General features: G+C 35.6%; 1 protein-coding gene and 1 long non-coding RNA gene across 3 annotated transcripts; both read right to left on the bottom strand.

Moving 5' to 3' along the window:
- Positions 1–1,768: 1,768 nt before the first annotated feature.
- Positions 1,769–7,894, bottom strand: LOC110806150 (protein FATTY ACID EXPORT 3, chloroplastic). Its single transcript, XM_022011782.2, has 6 exons — positions 7,425–7,894; positions 5,583–5,970; positions 5,211–5,378; positions 3,686–3,732; positions 3,540–3,577; positions 1,769–2,319 (listed from the first exon to the last, which is right to left on the bottom strand). The coding sequence occupies exons 1-6, from the start codon at positions 7,707–7,709 to the stop codon at positions 2,238–2,240; spliced, it is 1,008 nt and encodes a 335-aa protein (XP_021867474.1). The 5' UTR covers positions 7,710–7,894; the 3' UTR covers positions 1,769–2,237.
- Positions 7,895–12,737: 4,843 nt separating this feature from the next.
- Positions 12,738–14,796, bottom strand: LOC130461877 (uncharacterized). Of its 2 annotated transcripts, none has more exons than XR_008921832.1 (4): positions 14,546–14,796; positions 13,815–13,877; positions 13,275–13,367; positions 12,738–12,825 (listed from the first exon to the last, which is right to left on the bottom strand). It is a non-coding gene; the product is annotated as an uncharacterized lncRNA (long non-coding RNA). The 2 variants fall into 2 exon arrangements; XR_008921831.1 differs by lacking the exon at positions 12,738–12,825 and adding an exon at positions 13,101–13,156 and having other exon boundaries at positions 14,546–14,795.
- Between the last annotated feature and the right edge of the window lie 962 nt (positions 14,797–15,758).

Genomic DNA, 15,758 nt, shown 5'->3' with positions numbered 1-15,758 from the left:
ACCACTAATTTTTTTTGTTTTAAAAAAATTGATTAACACTCCAACAATAATAATACATGATCATAATAATTCATCTTTGTCATGCAACTTCATACAATTAAAACTCCATAGATAATGTTTTCCCATTTATAAGACCTTTAATAGTTGAAACTTAATTTACATAATTCATTAACAACTTGTTTGAGTATGTAAAGTTGAAAATTGCTGATGAATTTTTGAGTTAAGCATAGATTATTTTAGTACTTGGTCAATTAAGGGCATCTACCCAATTGCATTTATTTCTCAGAAAACAACCAAAAACCAGTATGATTTATGTTTAATTCATGATCAAAACCACAATCTATACCTAGTATTTTAAAAGAAACACCATACATTATTAGAAGTCATGTGGCATCTCATTATTAGAAGCCATGTGGCATCTCTCCTTTCATCCCTCATTTTGTTTTGTTTTTTATTTTCAATTTTTCTTTATTGTTTCTATGATTTACAACTTCTAATGCTTATTCCACTCCATTTCCCTTATTCAACATCAAGTTATTAGTCTAATATACTCATTAGTCTCTTCCACTCCACCCCTTTAACATCCAATATTTATTCAACATATAATTTTTATATTTTTCCATCCTTCAAACTACATCTCTATTTAATTCATTTATTACCAAAAATCAGAAGTAATCCTAATTAAAACTTCAAAAGATATCTGAACAACCACTATATAACTGCCTGTTCTATAAACGGGCTCAAAAGCTAGTTCATTTAAAATCAAATGATTTTCATTATTTCTACATTTTCTGGACTTTAATAATATTCTTCAAACTTGCATAAAAATAGCTTCGTAATAAACGTGGACATAAATCTCAATCATGTACTATAATGATATCGTTTTAAGAAAATCGAGGTACATGTATAGAACTAAGATATCAATAGGATCATGCATAGAACTAATGTGCACGGGATAAAATCATATATTGCGGGGATATACCTTTACTGAATATGAATACAATTAATTTGTGAATTGAGCTCTTTAGATTGTTTAATGCCCAGAGCGATTTGTTTATAGGCTACATTTATGAATTGAGTTTTGCTATTATTGCGATTTGAACTTATTATGTTAATGATTATAAGTTTTAATAATTGAATTAGAAATTGGAATTATATGGAAGTATGAAAGAGATATCAAAAGGTGAAAAAAGAAAGTTCGAGTCATAAAATGTGAAAAAACTAAAAGTTTGGATTTATTTTAACCCAGAGACCTAACCTTTTAAAGCGCTCTAGTTATAAAAACATATAAGTCTGAAATGGTGAAAAAAAAATCAAAAAATTAGACCTCAAACATTAGTTTAACTCAATCGGGATCTGTATCTGGACAGATATACAAACGGATAATTAAAAGTCTAGTAAATTGTGAAAACAGGTTAATCCCACATGATCCTTTCTAGACAACTCCAGACACATCATATAGTACGTACAGCATATATCTACACCATGTATATCTTTTACAAATGATGTTTTAACTTATTGATTAAGAGACTTAAAAATAAGGATCTGTGTACAGTTTCACATGTTCGAATATCTCATCCCCATTTGTACTTTGTTTCCCTTTAACTCCGAAAGTTGTAACTCATTCGCACCCAAAAACTCCCTCACATGTTTAAACGTTCAGTTTAGTGGATAAGGTCATCCAGGAAAGAAGCCCACTAGTGAACCCAAAGCCCAAAACATACCTGTATGTCAGAAATACAAAATTATGCATCTGTTTTGACAATGATTATATTTAAACAATTATTCTAAATATGGAAACCAATCTAATAGTTTAGACAGCCAACATTTCCCAAAAAGTTGAAACCTTCAGAACACTGACACTATGCAGATGTCTTCCACATCCTCAATACATCATGAACAAGGTCCTACTAGAACCTTTCTTTTCAAACTGATGATGTGCATATGTTCCAAGGATAGGCAAACATCAACTGCAAGAAACTTCATGCGCCAGCAAAGGGCGGCAACAGCCTGCTTATTTTATGACATGCTAAAAGAGACCTGCGTTTAATAACATTTTGAACAAACCTAAATTGAGATACAGCAAATTATAAAATTTATGGACGTGCTTCTATAGTCGAACTTTCAAGATCTTGCACACAACAGAGCATCTTCAATTCAACTCTGGGATATGCCTTTATACGCCATTTCATGGAGCTCGTTCGACAATTAAAACGACAGCTTTTTCCGTTCATGCTTCAAGCTGTAGCCTCCCCATCAACATTTGGTTGTCTATTGTCATAGGTAATCCTATATATGAAGAAAGCTGCAACAGCCCCACTGTACAAAGATTGTATCCAAAATCAGAAACAGTAATCAATTTGCCATGTATCAACACAGCTTTGGAACCAGTAATGGCAGATTATAAGGAGGAAGGAGAAGAAGATTGATTAAAAATTTTGAAATTACAGAAAATATAAATTATATCCAAGCTGTCGAGAGGCTAACCAAATACTTACCAATATTAAACATGCTTTCCCTCTCTCCGATTTGCTTTATTTATAGAGATTCTACTTTAAGTAACTAACAACCTAATGCTACTCCCTAAAGTGCACCTCTCTCTGATATTGGTTCATAGCACAATATTGTCAGAAATTCCTACTTCCTCGGCCCATAATAATCATACCAATACTCAGGTAAGGACGAAAACGTTCATCAATTTTACGAGAAAGCTAAAAATGGAATGGAACTACACCACAACTATTTTCATGTATACTCCGCAAAAGATGGGTATTACTTTCTCCGTGCAGAACAGATTTCTATTTGACATTTGTACTTTTCAAGCCAAGTTTTGACCACATTTTTTATGTAGACCTCAGTCCCAAATTAGTTATCATGATGCAAGTTCAAATTACACTATCATAGTAATATGTTTTTGGACAGGAGTTTATGTAAACACTAGATTAGGTCCCGCGCATGCACGAATATTCTAAAATTATTTTACTGAAATATTTTTCTCCCTAAAGTTGCATAATTAACTAATCTTGAATATACTCATTTATAAGCACCTAATACAAACATATTTGACTAAAATATTACCAAAATTATAGCAAAATATTATTATGTGGCACACGAAGTATATTATTTCCATTATCTATAAACAAATACAACAAATAAAAAAAAGGGATAGAAAATAATTAAAAAATAAAAAGTAGAGATTTTTTAGGAAAAAAGTTTTTGGCGGGAAATTTTTTCACCATGAAGTGACATATGTCACTCCTGGTGTCTGTTTTAGTATAATGTAATAGATTACAAGAACACTGAAGAATAAAACACTAGAAATTTGCCCTAAGCAACTGATGGTTAGCTTCATGAAAGGCTTGGAAGCATAAAACACAACCAAGACAGGGAGATGGAAGAACATCTAATTGGAGACCTTACAAAAATTTCCTTTGTAATGGGGAAGAGAGAGGGTGTGTGGTGAGCGAGCAATGCACAGAAACAGGAACCAAATTACAACAACAAAGAGGAAACAAAATGATCAGTGATAAGAAAGAAACCTGATGATCACTTTCAGAAGTCCAGCAAATGTCAATCCCTGCAATAAAAGGTTACAGTTCTCAGAAATAAACTTTTGAATGACGTAGAATGTGCAAATGGACCAAAACATAGGCACAACTATAGCGGAAAGATAACCAAATCTTACCTCAAACACCAGCCGTGTGTCCCTTAAAAATAGAATAGTAGTTATTGCTGCATAACCAAAAATAAACATGTTAAAGGGGCGAATGGAAACATTATGGAGAAGAAAAGGATGACTCCATGGAAAATAACTGTTATAAGCAAGCTTGAGGCAGTCAACTAACAAGGTGAAAACTTTTACCTTCATTTAAAAGTTAGAAGTTAGAACAGTAAATTTGCATGCGAAACTAAAGCATTCACGGGGATTTCACACGTCATCATTTGAAGAAACAGAAACTTCATAGCAAGCACCTAAAAGAATTCATATAAAAGAAGGAACCTAAAATAATTAATTAATTACAATTCTTTTTATAAAAATAAACCTAGTACAAAGCTAGGTTTATTTGCTAATTGCTAACTAAAGGACCAACCTTGCAAATTAGCAAGTTTATGAGTGGCTTCTTCCTTCTGTAGACCACATTTGTCCTAAAGCTTGCACATACTGACCGTGCCCATAATATCATTAGGGTGAGATGTTAAAAGTTTACCCAACTGTTGAGTATGCCCTTCCTCTTCAACCCACCCCTCCTAAATTGATACCTACTTTCAGGGATAGACAAAAAAGAGGTTCGCGTCCTTAGATCCCCCCCCCCCCCCCCAAAAACCACACACACAGAAACCCCATCAAAAGAACTTCCTGTTTTAAAGGTGACATGATCTTTGCTATAAAAAGGCATGAGATAGGTGCTCGGTCCTAGAACTTAAGCAAGTGGAAATGAGGCACCATGGCTCCTATTAAGAATAGTTGAATCCACAACAACCCGACCAGGTAACCAAGGTGGTTTCTGATGTGCTTTTTAAGGTGCCATAATACCCAAAGTATTTCTGACCTCAACAACTCAAGAACATCTTTTCATACTGGGCATTAACAGGGCCAATATAAAAAGATGGAGCTAAAAGTGATAATATAATAAGTTTCAACTTGCTACATAGTCAGGTGGGCTGCGAGTATGCAGCTGCCTGTTGCATCCTCAAGAGGGCAATGCAATGACTGCAGTTTGGAGAATAGTTTGGCAATTGTAGTTAAATTCCTCCCGATGAGGTGTTCGTCCTTTATATTCAGCAGGGAACTAAAAATGGTCATATACAGGCCAGTTGGGCTTTCTGCTTCTGTCAACCAAGCAGATCACTTAATTTCTTGAATAGACATCCTTGGAAATACAATTTCTTACGAATTGAACCAAGCCACTGCATGGTCTAGAGAAGCTAATTCCTATTGAAGTTGATGAGGACAACTAATATGCATGAAAAATATCTCAAGCTTTAGTTTGATGAATATGTTGGTCTGATTAACTATAGGCGCAGTTCCCCCTTCATTTATTCCCCTTGTTTGGGTAGGGGTACAGGCAAAGGCCAACCTATCAAACAATATATACACAAGTAACCAAAAAATATCAAGGTAAAGAAAAGAAGACTGAATCAGCAATAAAATCCAAAGTTTTACATGTTGTATTACATAGAAATTTAAAACATGCCTACCAAATACTAACCTGCCTGCCCTTTCAAGGTCGTATCACTGAACTCCCCTTTTCTCCATGATCTTAGACTTGATACGCTCAATGCCAAAAGAATACCGCCGAGGATTACACCAAACCTAATGGAAGAGATGCTTCCAGTTAGCATAAAGTTAAGGAAGCCACCAGCTGACAAAATCGTCCCTGCAAATGTAACAAATATATAAGAGACCAGTCGAGGAAAGATGAAAAATACAGTCATAAAACTAATTGCACAGAGAAGCTGACAAGTTCGGATTACGGAAGTTCCATCTGAGACCAGACTTACAGCATATGCAGATCCTAGACATTATAATCACATCAGAGTAAAATAAATCGGTTATCAAATAATCCAAGTAAATTTTATACCATATGGGATCCCAATATAGAAATCACGGACTTTGGATACGTCATCTAGATCACGAGCAGAAGCAAAGGTCTCCACTACATCTTTCACAGGTTCGGGAGAGTTCTCTGCTGCTGTAGCAAGATATTGTCTACTCTCTTCACTCAACTCTTTAGTCATAACACTTAAATCTTGCCTTGCCTGATCAGCTTGAATCTTCAATTTCTCGGAGGTGTCCTTCAGTGTGACAACTGCCTTCTTCATATATACTTCATAAGCTTCTTGTGAAACACTTTGTAGCTTTAAGGCTTGCTCTTTAAAAGAGGCCAGAGCTTGCTCCCAAGCTTCCTGGGACGCTTCACCAGCTTTGTTAATATCATTCTTCTCCGTTTCAATTTCCGCTTCGGAGGACTTCAGAGAATTTAAATCATTAAAAGTCGATAAAAAGGATCATTCAGAGAATTCCAAGAAAGAAAAAATATCTAAATAAAGGACACAAAAAGAGGAGATCAATGCAAGGTTGATACTTCCTCATAAATTCATCCATTAAACTTTCATTATCAATCAGTAAAACTATAAAAATTTGAATTGAGATAAATCTAACAAGATAATGCATGATTGTGTTTTTCCTTACGTGTAAATCACAAACATTAGTCGATGTATAGCATGTGAATAGTGCAAAAGTCAAAGTATAGCATGTGAATAGTGCAAAAGTCAAAGTATAGCATCAAAAAAGAAACGGAGGAAGTACATTGCAACACCTCATAGCACAACAAAGGAAGACAATGATGACATGAGCACAACAAAGGTAAGAAGTGCTTAAACTGAAAACATAAACCACAAGCTGTATGCACACTTGCACAGCAGGTGAAATGGTAAATAATTGAGATAAATTTCCTCAGACATTTAAATCACATTAACGAGGACACCTTGCTGCATAGTGGAAAAGATAATACAGAGTATATTATAGTGCATATACTGGACAATGACAATGCACTAATTCAACAAAAAATGTAGTAATGGAATATGATCATTACGAGTGATATTATGTGATTTTCAACACAATGTCCTGGCACTACAGCCTATGCAATTTTGGCATATTTAAAATCTATACATCATCAATCATCAGTATGGGAAAATGATCAGTTTCGAAATAACCAAAAATTCCCTACGATTAGCTTCTCATTTGCTTCATCTGTCTTTGTCTTTTCAGTTATCACAACACATTGCCATGTTTATTAGCGAAATAATTTTACTGGGCGCCCAAGAAGATCATACACACCGAACATCCGTCCTCTCTACTAAACAAGAGACAATTAATCACCCTTCAAGGATTCAAGATTCTAGATTGTCAAGTACATCAAATGTCAGTACCAGCATCCTGCCTGCCTTTTTCCTTTATACAAGTACCTTTTAGTTTTATTAGGGGTGTGGGGAAGTCTATGCAAGGTGGAATGATAGAGATGATCGTGTCCTGAGCAACCTAACTGGCCTGGAGTTGTTTTCACAAATTTTCACCATTATACCAGAAATGTATAGACATTAATCAATTGACCTACATTTCGCAATTACATCACTACACAGTAGAACAAATTCATAAAAAGTTGGAACTTTGTTGTCCAAATACATTTTCTCTCTACCAAACAACCTCCTTTTATTCAATCAAAATACTCAAAACAGACTGATAATAACACATTTTGAACCAATTAGTATTTATCTTCCAGTTAGAAATCTCTCTCCAATTCATCCTAACCACAACCACACAATAAACACAACAAAAACACACACATTTCCAAACATTTCAAGCAAATGAAGCACCAAAAATGAAAGCAATCATCATTGCATAGAAAACATCAAAAACTTACAGATTCTTCGTGGGACGCAGCGAAAGACACATGCCGATTGCGACTCGATAAGCTAAGTCCAGGGAGGCCCTTCGGTGGCAACGCCGACACACCAGAAACCATCAACGTTCTCCGGCAACGGTGAATTGCTTCAAATCGCAGAGAAAACGAAGATTTCGGCGGAGCAAGTGAAAAGGAGGCCATTGTAGACGACGACAAAAGCTTGTTCTTCAATGAAATTCCCACCAAATTAGGATTAGGGTTAGGGTTTGTGAGAGAGAAACAGTCGGGAGTCGTCATCATCATTGGTAGAATTTGGTGGTATTGAAAAAATCGAGGAGAGAGAAAAAGATGGGGAGAGAGAAAAGGAGGGTGAGTTGAGTAGGTAACGGTAAGTAACGAGGTTGAAGAAAGGAAGCCCCTGAAATTTGGTGTGGACAGGTGTGAGTGTGAAGCACGCGCCTCTCTCTTTGGGAAGGTGAAAAAGTGAAAGGGTGAGGAGAGAGAAACGAATTGTTTCTGTTGTATTTTGACACGTTATCAATTCTGTTTCGACATGTAAGCATTTCTGGGCCCACTGAATCTACTTGCTCATGTTTTTGTTGTGTAAATGGGTAGTTATTGAAACGGGTTGGGTTACGACCCTACTATGTCGGTAGAGCAAACGAAAAGGACGCCATCGCCCTTACAATTTTATAAACACGGTCTTGGCCCTTACGGGCTCTCAAAAACAACCTCATCCCCTTTTTTTTTTTTTTTTTTTTTCTAAGACTTTGTCACATGACCAACTCAACTAAAAGTTTAAGCTAATGGTTGAAGTCCCAAGATGAAAGGGGTGAATGAGATTCGAACCCTTGACTTTTGCATCACGTTGGCTCTGATACCATGTCAGAGGACCAACTCAACCAAAAGCTTAAGCTAATGGTTGAATCCCCAAGATTAGTTTTATATTCTATCAGACTCAAATTCATATTTTGTTCTTCATTATTTACTAGTGTGCACGGCTAGATAAGATCCTGTGTATCCTGGTCAATAGCATAGGGTCTCCGAAATTTGGAGGGCCCAATAATTTTTACCCATTGACAATTAAAGCGATTGATGATCGAAATACTCGTTGACAAACATGATAGAAATGTCAACTAAAATAGAATGGTAGGAGTATAAGGTACAAAATACGGCGAAACTTATTTACTTTGACCCATAAATAGTACTCCGTAAGTGAGTAGAACATTGTGAAAATAATGTAGTATTCGTACATTCTTCTATACAACCCTTAAACATTTGTTTGATTCACCTAATTTTGATTGAAATTTACCTATTTGAACTTATATGAACATATCTGGACATATTTGTTGGAATTTAAAGATGGAAAAGCGCTCAAAACCTGAAAAACCGGCAGGTTTCTCAAAATCTGCCTGCCAAGTTTTCCAAAACCGGCAGGTTTTGAGCGTAAGTTGAAAATCGGACTTAAAAAGCATTTCTTGAAGTGAACCGAAAACCGGCCGGTTTTGGAAAACCGGCAGGTTTCGAGATCGATTCTTGGTGTTGTCCGTTTTTTATCTTCTCTTTGGATTCCTCCTTTATGATAACCTTTTAAGTACTAGTTGTTGGAACGTGCGCTAGCGCGCACGTTCCCCCAAGATATAAAAAACTATTTTCCGGAACACTATACAAATCATAATCCTAATTACTCTATAGAAATGGTTGAAAGCATGAAAACAAACACCGCTGATTACTTGATGTAGGTTACATATATAGAAATCATGGCTAAGCATAAAAAAAAATACATGACTAAGTTAAACACGACCGGCCTAATAGCATAAAGAATAGTCGTAATGGTTCCTCGCCCAACTTTGTGGCAACTTACAACTCTGCAAGAAAAGATACATGATTACTTAGTTGATCAATGGTGAAGCAAGAAAGCAAGAAACTTGTCTGTCCTACAGTTATTGATTATACACAGACTATTGTCGTACTCAATCACCTGATATAAGGCCTTATTTTTTTCGTAGGTTTCCTACAAGAATTGAAATAATTATCACCCATACAAAACAAATATATTAAACCAACTTGCATAACAAATAAGGAACTTTTGCTATATTTGTAGTTCTAATTTCTATCTTACTTCATACGATTGCTCATTACTGATTCAATATTCCATCGTTCTTAACTATTAAGTCAAGACATTATTTGTAGCCTAAAATAGCTTTTTCGCTCCCAACTTTGAACTAAATAACTTAAGCCACCATATGAAACCTTTTACATGTTTTATAAGCTTAGTTTTAACATTGTAAGACACATTCAAATGTATTTATTCACATTTAATGCTTATTGGGTCGTTATATAACCTATTTTGCCTAAAATGGCATTTTCTCGCCCAACTTTGAGCTAAGGAACCAAACATATCATTTTAAACCGTTTACATGTTTTCTGTGGCACATTCGAGGTTTCTAAGACTCAATCTAATGTACTTATTCACATTTAAGCCTCATTTGGTCGATATAGGTCATATTTAAGCTAAACTAAGGCATTTTCGCTCCCATTTTTTAACTAAATGACCTAAGGGCTGATTTTAAACTTATTACATATTTTATAAGCCTAGTGTTAACTTTCTAAGACATATTCAAATGTATTTATTCACATTTAATGCTTATTGGGTCGTTATAGGTCCTATTTTGCCAAAAATGGCATTTTATAGCCCAACTTTGAGCCAAGGAACCAAACTTATCATTTTAAACCGTTTACATGTTTTATGAGTCACATTCAAGGTTTCTAAGACTCAATCTAATCTATTTATTCACATTTTAGGCTCATTTGGTTGATATAGGTCATATTTAGGCTAAGCTAAGACATTTTCGCTCCCCTTTTTTAACTAAATGACCTAGGGGCTGATTTTAAACTTATTACATGTTTTATAAGCCTAGTGTTAACTTTCTAAGACATATTCAAATGTATTTAGATATATTTAAGGCTTATTTGATCGTTATAGGTCATATTTTGCCTAAAATGGCATTTACTCACCCAACTTTGAGCTAAGGAACCTAACTTATCATTTTAAACCGTTTACATGTTTTATGTGGCACATTCAAGGTTTCTAAGACTCATTCTAATATATTTATGCATATTTTAGGCTCATTTGGTCGATATAGGTTATATTTAAGCTAAACTAAGGCATTTTCGCTCCCATTTTTTAACTAAATGACCTAAGGGCTGATTTTAAATTTATTACATGTTTTATAAGCCTAGTGTTAACTTTCTAAGACATATTCAAATGTATTTATTCACATTTAATGCTTATTGGGTCGTTATAGGTCCAATTTTGCCTAAAATGGCATTTTCTCGCCCAACTTTGAGCCAAGGAACCAAACTTACCTTTTTAAACCGTTTACATGTTTTATGTCACATTCAAGGTTTCTAAGACTCATTCTAATGTATTTATGCACATTTTAGGCTCATTTGGTCGATATAGGTCATATTTAGGCTTAACTAATGCATTTTCCCTCCCATTTTTTAACTAAATGACCTAGGGGCTGATGTTAAGATTAATACATGTTTTATAAGCCTAGTGTTAACTTTATAAGATATATTCAAATGTATTAATTCACATTTAATGCTTATTTGGTCGTTATAGGTCCTATTTGGCCTAAAATGGTATTTTTTCGCCCAACTTTGAGCTAAGGAACCTAACTTATCATTTTAAACCGTTTACAAGTTTTATGTGGCACATTCAAGGTTTCTAAGACTCATTCTAATATATTTATGCAAACTTTAGGCTTATTTGGTCGATATAGGTTATATTTAAGCTAACAATTTTTAACTAAAGGACCTAATGGCTGATTTAAAACTTATTACATGTTTTATAAGATTAGTTTTAACTACTAAGACACATTCAAATATATTTATTCAAATTTAAGGCTTATTTGGTCGTTATAGGTCCTATTTTGCCTAAAATGGCATTTTCTCGCCCAACTTTGAGCTAAGGAACCTAACTTATCATTTTAAACCGTTTACATGTTTTATGTGGCACATTCAAGATTTCTAAGACTCATTCTAATCTATTTATACACATTTAAGACTCATTTGGTCAATATAGGTCATATTTAGGCTAAACTAAGGCATTTTCGCTCCCATTTTTTAACTAAATGACCTAGGGGCTGATTTTAAACTTATTACATGTTTTATAAGCCTAGTGTTAACTTGCTAAGACATATTCAAATCATGATCAACATACAAATTCTAGCGTAGCCTACATATATTGTACATATCTAATCTCAAGAATAAAAATTGAAGAACAATTAAGCTAAAACAATTCATTAGATAAAAGCCCCAAATTAAAGTACTTGACGAGATTCATGTAATTGAGGGGATGGTGCCTTTAAAACCAATTTACTGTTCATTTGTTCGTCTTAGGCCAACTCATATAATGTCGAACTCTAAAAGTTAGTGAATTTGTACATCTACAAATGAAACATGGGTTTACGTCAGCAATCAGTAGTATATATCTCTATTTTCTTCCACACCTTATTACGTTGATCAACTAATGTCACTAAAACTCTTCTAATATGCATCAGACTCATTTTAAGTCTTCTACTAAACAATACATCCCACCTAAAGATGGCTGTGGGCCGGCCCGGCCCGAAGCCCGACCCGACCCGGCACGAAAAAAGCACGGCCCGGCACGAGCACGCAAAAAGCACGGCCCGGCACGGGCACGTAGTCGTGGGCCGGGCCTGGGCCTTACTTTTTTGGAAAAAGCACGACAAGACACGGCACGACTCGACCCGGCACGACAAAGCACGTTAAATTTAGCCAAATTAGCCTTAGGCACGACGGCCCGGCCCGGCCCGGCACGAAAGCACATGGGCTTGGGCCGGGCCTGGGCCTTATTTTTAACTTTTCGGCCCAGCACGGTACGGCACGAAACAACGTGGGCCTGGCGTGGGCCCGACACGGTTAGGCCACGGCCCGTGGGCTCGGCACGAAGCACGGCCCGGCCCGGCCCACAGCCATCTTTAAGCCCACCTGTCCATCTTACTTAGTAGAGTCATTAGATCACCTTAATTTTCCACCTTCCTCTTATACAAAAGGGAAATCAAATAGATTATCAAACATACCATTAAATACGTAAATACACAAAACAATTACTCCATCATACCTGTTAGCTTCTAATAAAACAAACCCAAAACCCCTGGAACGCCCAAGTCTTCCGATCCCTCATTACTCTAGCATCTCTGCAATGAACAAGAGAAAATCAGATTCATAGTGCCCACCAGCAGTTGGGATATGAGAAAAAGCTGCCTAAATGGTAAGCTCGGAGGATGAAAAGCATCTTACGAGCAGGTTTGATAAGGAGAGAAGCATGCGAACAATGTAGCATCTGTAACCTCAAGGCTCAAATTCCCAACAAGTACGTCATGATGATCTGAAAGGAAAGTAGAAAACATGATCCATTATAAATACAAATCCATATAGGATAAATGAAATGGCCAAACAAAGAATACCACGGACACAAACATCTACGCGCCACGTACTCATCGTGTCCTCTCTTTAACTGCTCGCATATGCCCAATTAACTTTGATAGGTTGTCCAGAACTGAAATTTACAACAAAAAAGCTCACCTAAAAGCTATATGATCAGAAAATTTAACTAATAAAATATCCGCACGTCATACTTACAGATGACGTCCATTAAGACTGACAATATTAAGAGAAGCTGATCTTCGATCATAGTAATCCACAAAGCCATAGGACGACTGACAACACAAGTGATGAGTGGAACATTAATCAACAAAAAAAAGAGAGCTAATGTAGACACTTCAGGCCAGTCAAACTTATATCACAAAGACTCGTTGATAGACAACAGTAACCTACCTTCTCTTTCCGAATCAGCTTTCATCCTTCAATCATACCGGTGCTTGAGAAAACTTCCTGGTGAAGTGGATCGGTGACTTGTTCCCAACGTACCTACAATTGTGCCTCACAGATAAGAATTTCAAAAGACTACAACACGACTACAAATATACCTCAAGGTCCTTTGCAGCAGACATATTTTGCACTGACTTGAAGTTACAAGTTTACATAAAGAATTAAACTCGTAACCTAACAGGATCTCAAACACTATGTAAAAAACATATCTCTAACAAAGAAAACTAAAAAGGATGAACAACAATTGACTCCCAAAAAGAGTGTTGTTACTTTTGGGTATGCTAGATTTAATGTTCTCAATTTTCCATTAAAGATAGCTGTAATGGAGCTATGGCTCTTTTTTCACATAATTGATTTCAAACGGCAAGTTGATTGTGGGAATAGCAGAATAGCAGAATGCAGGAAACCAAATAAGGCCATCCATGATTCCAATATAAGGCATATGATATGTTTAATCCTTATAAATAGACATTAAATGGAACTTACAGATAGATGAATGTTCTTTGATCTACAAAATTCGTGCAGCTTTACTTGTTGCCAGATGCCATTCTACTTTGTTTACCGCAGGAGGAGCACGAGAAACTTTCAGAAACCATTTTGAATTTCTGTTCAAGAAAAGAACCAAAAATCAAATAAAATAGCAGGAAAAGGAACGTTGAAATAGTAAATTTAGCAATTCAATTAAACCAGCCATAATTTAATAAAATCAACAGTTAAACCCAAGAAACAAAACCCTAATTCGGAAAATCCAGAAAAAGGAGACTCAGAAGGAGTACGCGTTTTGTGATAGAACAACAAACAAAATAGAATCAAACAGTAGCAACACGACATACAATCAAATAAAAACCAAGAACAATAGCCAGCCTCAAGCAATTCAACATAGAAAAATCCACACATTCAAATTCTTAACACCAATAAACCAAAATTTCATACCCATAAAAAAGAGGGGAGTAAGTACTAAACCTCAGTGGTGAGTCATATCAAGCTTAGACTTCTCAAAGTAACAACAAAATAACACAAACAACTCCAAACTTCCCCTTCATAGACGGAAAATTAAAATCAAAAAATTATAACCCATAAATAAATTAAGAAGTAATAATCAACTAAACCCTATATTTAATCGAAAAAATCAACAAAATCCATAAACCAAAAACCAGAAAAATAATTTAAATCGGGCAAATTGAAGAAAAAATAAGACAAAGACGAAATTTGTATACCTTAACCACCAGCTATAGTAGAAGATTCATCAAAAACCCTAGCCGCCATTGTAGTATCAAGTTCATCGAAAACCCTAGCCGTCAAATCCGACACCAACATCGAAGGAATTATTCTGTGTAGAGTACTCGTAGATCAGATTAGAAGAATTAAACAAATTCCTATATCCATGAGAAATACTCCACATCGGTTCCTCTTCTTCCTTCTCTTCCATTTCAGATCTCCAAAACATGGAGTTGAATGTGAAGATCGGAAGTAGAAGACAAGAGAAAGGAGAAGCAGCGAAAATTTGAAATGCAGTGAAAGAGAAGAGAGAGCAAAAGGAAAGATCGGAAGAGAGCAGAGACAAAGTTGGAGGAAGAAAGATCCAGGAAGAAGAGAGAGAAAAAAAAGAGAAAACAAATGAGAAAGCTGGGCAGAGAAGCTAACGTGGTTTCATTAGGAGAGAATGGCAACTCAGTAATAAAGAGGTAGAAGGGGGGCAAAAAAGGTAACACACTATTGCTGCAATAGTGAATCAAAGTTTACATGTTTTAAAGGTATAGGATTATTTATGGACAATTACCATTCTGATTATGGTGATTAAGTTGGTCCATTATTTCTCTTGATTATGGGGGTTATCAACTCTTCATTATCATGCGTTTATGGTTTATTAATATCATTGAATTCCTTTGAAACCTTTGATTTCTTTGGATTGTTTTGTCTCCTCCACAAATCCTATAAGTACTCTTCATTTTCTGAGTTGTTGGTACACACATATATTGATCTCTTCCTCTCCTCCTCCTTTCCCTTTTGTTTTGGATGGAAGAATTTTGGTTCATGATTAAGTCATGAATATTCGTATCTCTTCAAACCTTTTCCTTCTTATTCTTTTGGGCATAAGTTTATGTGGCTCCATCTCATCACCCAAAAGTGCCTTTGTGTGTTGAGAGTTGTGTAAACCTTAGGGAACGAATCGGTGGATACAATTGTGCACCCCGGTTGCACCGAATCTCGTTTTCAAAGCAGTGGTTTGGTTACCACGGCGCAACGATTTCCTAAACTCGTTCTTATTCTTATTCTAGTATTTGCCTTGAAAACCCAATTATTACAACAATTTGAAAACGAGATATATTTCAATGGCTAAATACTTCTTATGATTTTTGAGGAAATTTATATTTGTGAGTTTGAGTGAAAGATAAAGGGAATTTAGAGGGTTTCCAAAGATGTTTTTCA

Source organism: Spinacia oleracea, chromosome 5 (genome assembly GCF_020520425.1).
Source record: "Spinacia oleracea cultivar Varoflay chromosome 5, BTI_SOV_V1, whole genome shotgun sequence".
Classification (NCBI taxonomy): Eukaryota; Viridiplantae; Streptophyta; class Magnoliopsida; order Caryophyllales; family Amaranthaceae; genus Spinacia; species Spinacia oleracea.
This window is presented reverse-complemented; position numbering and strand designations above follow the sequence as displayed.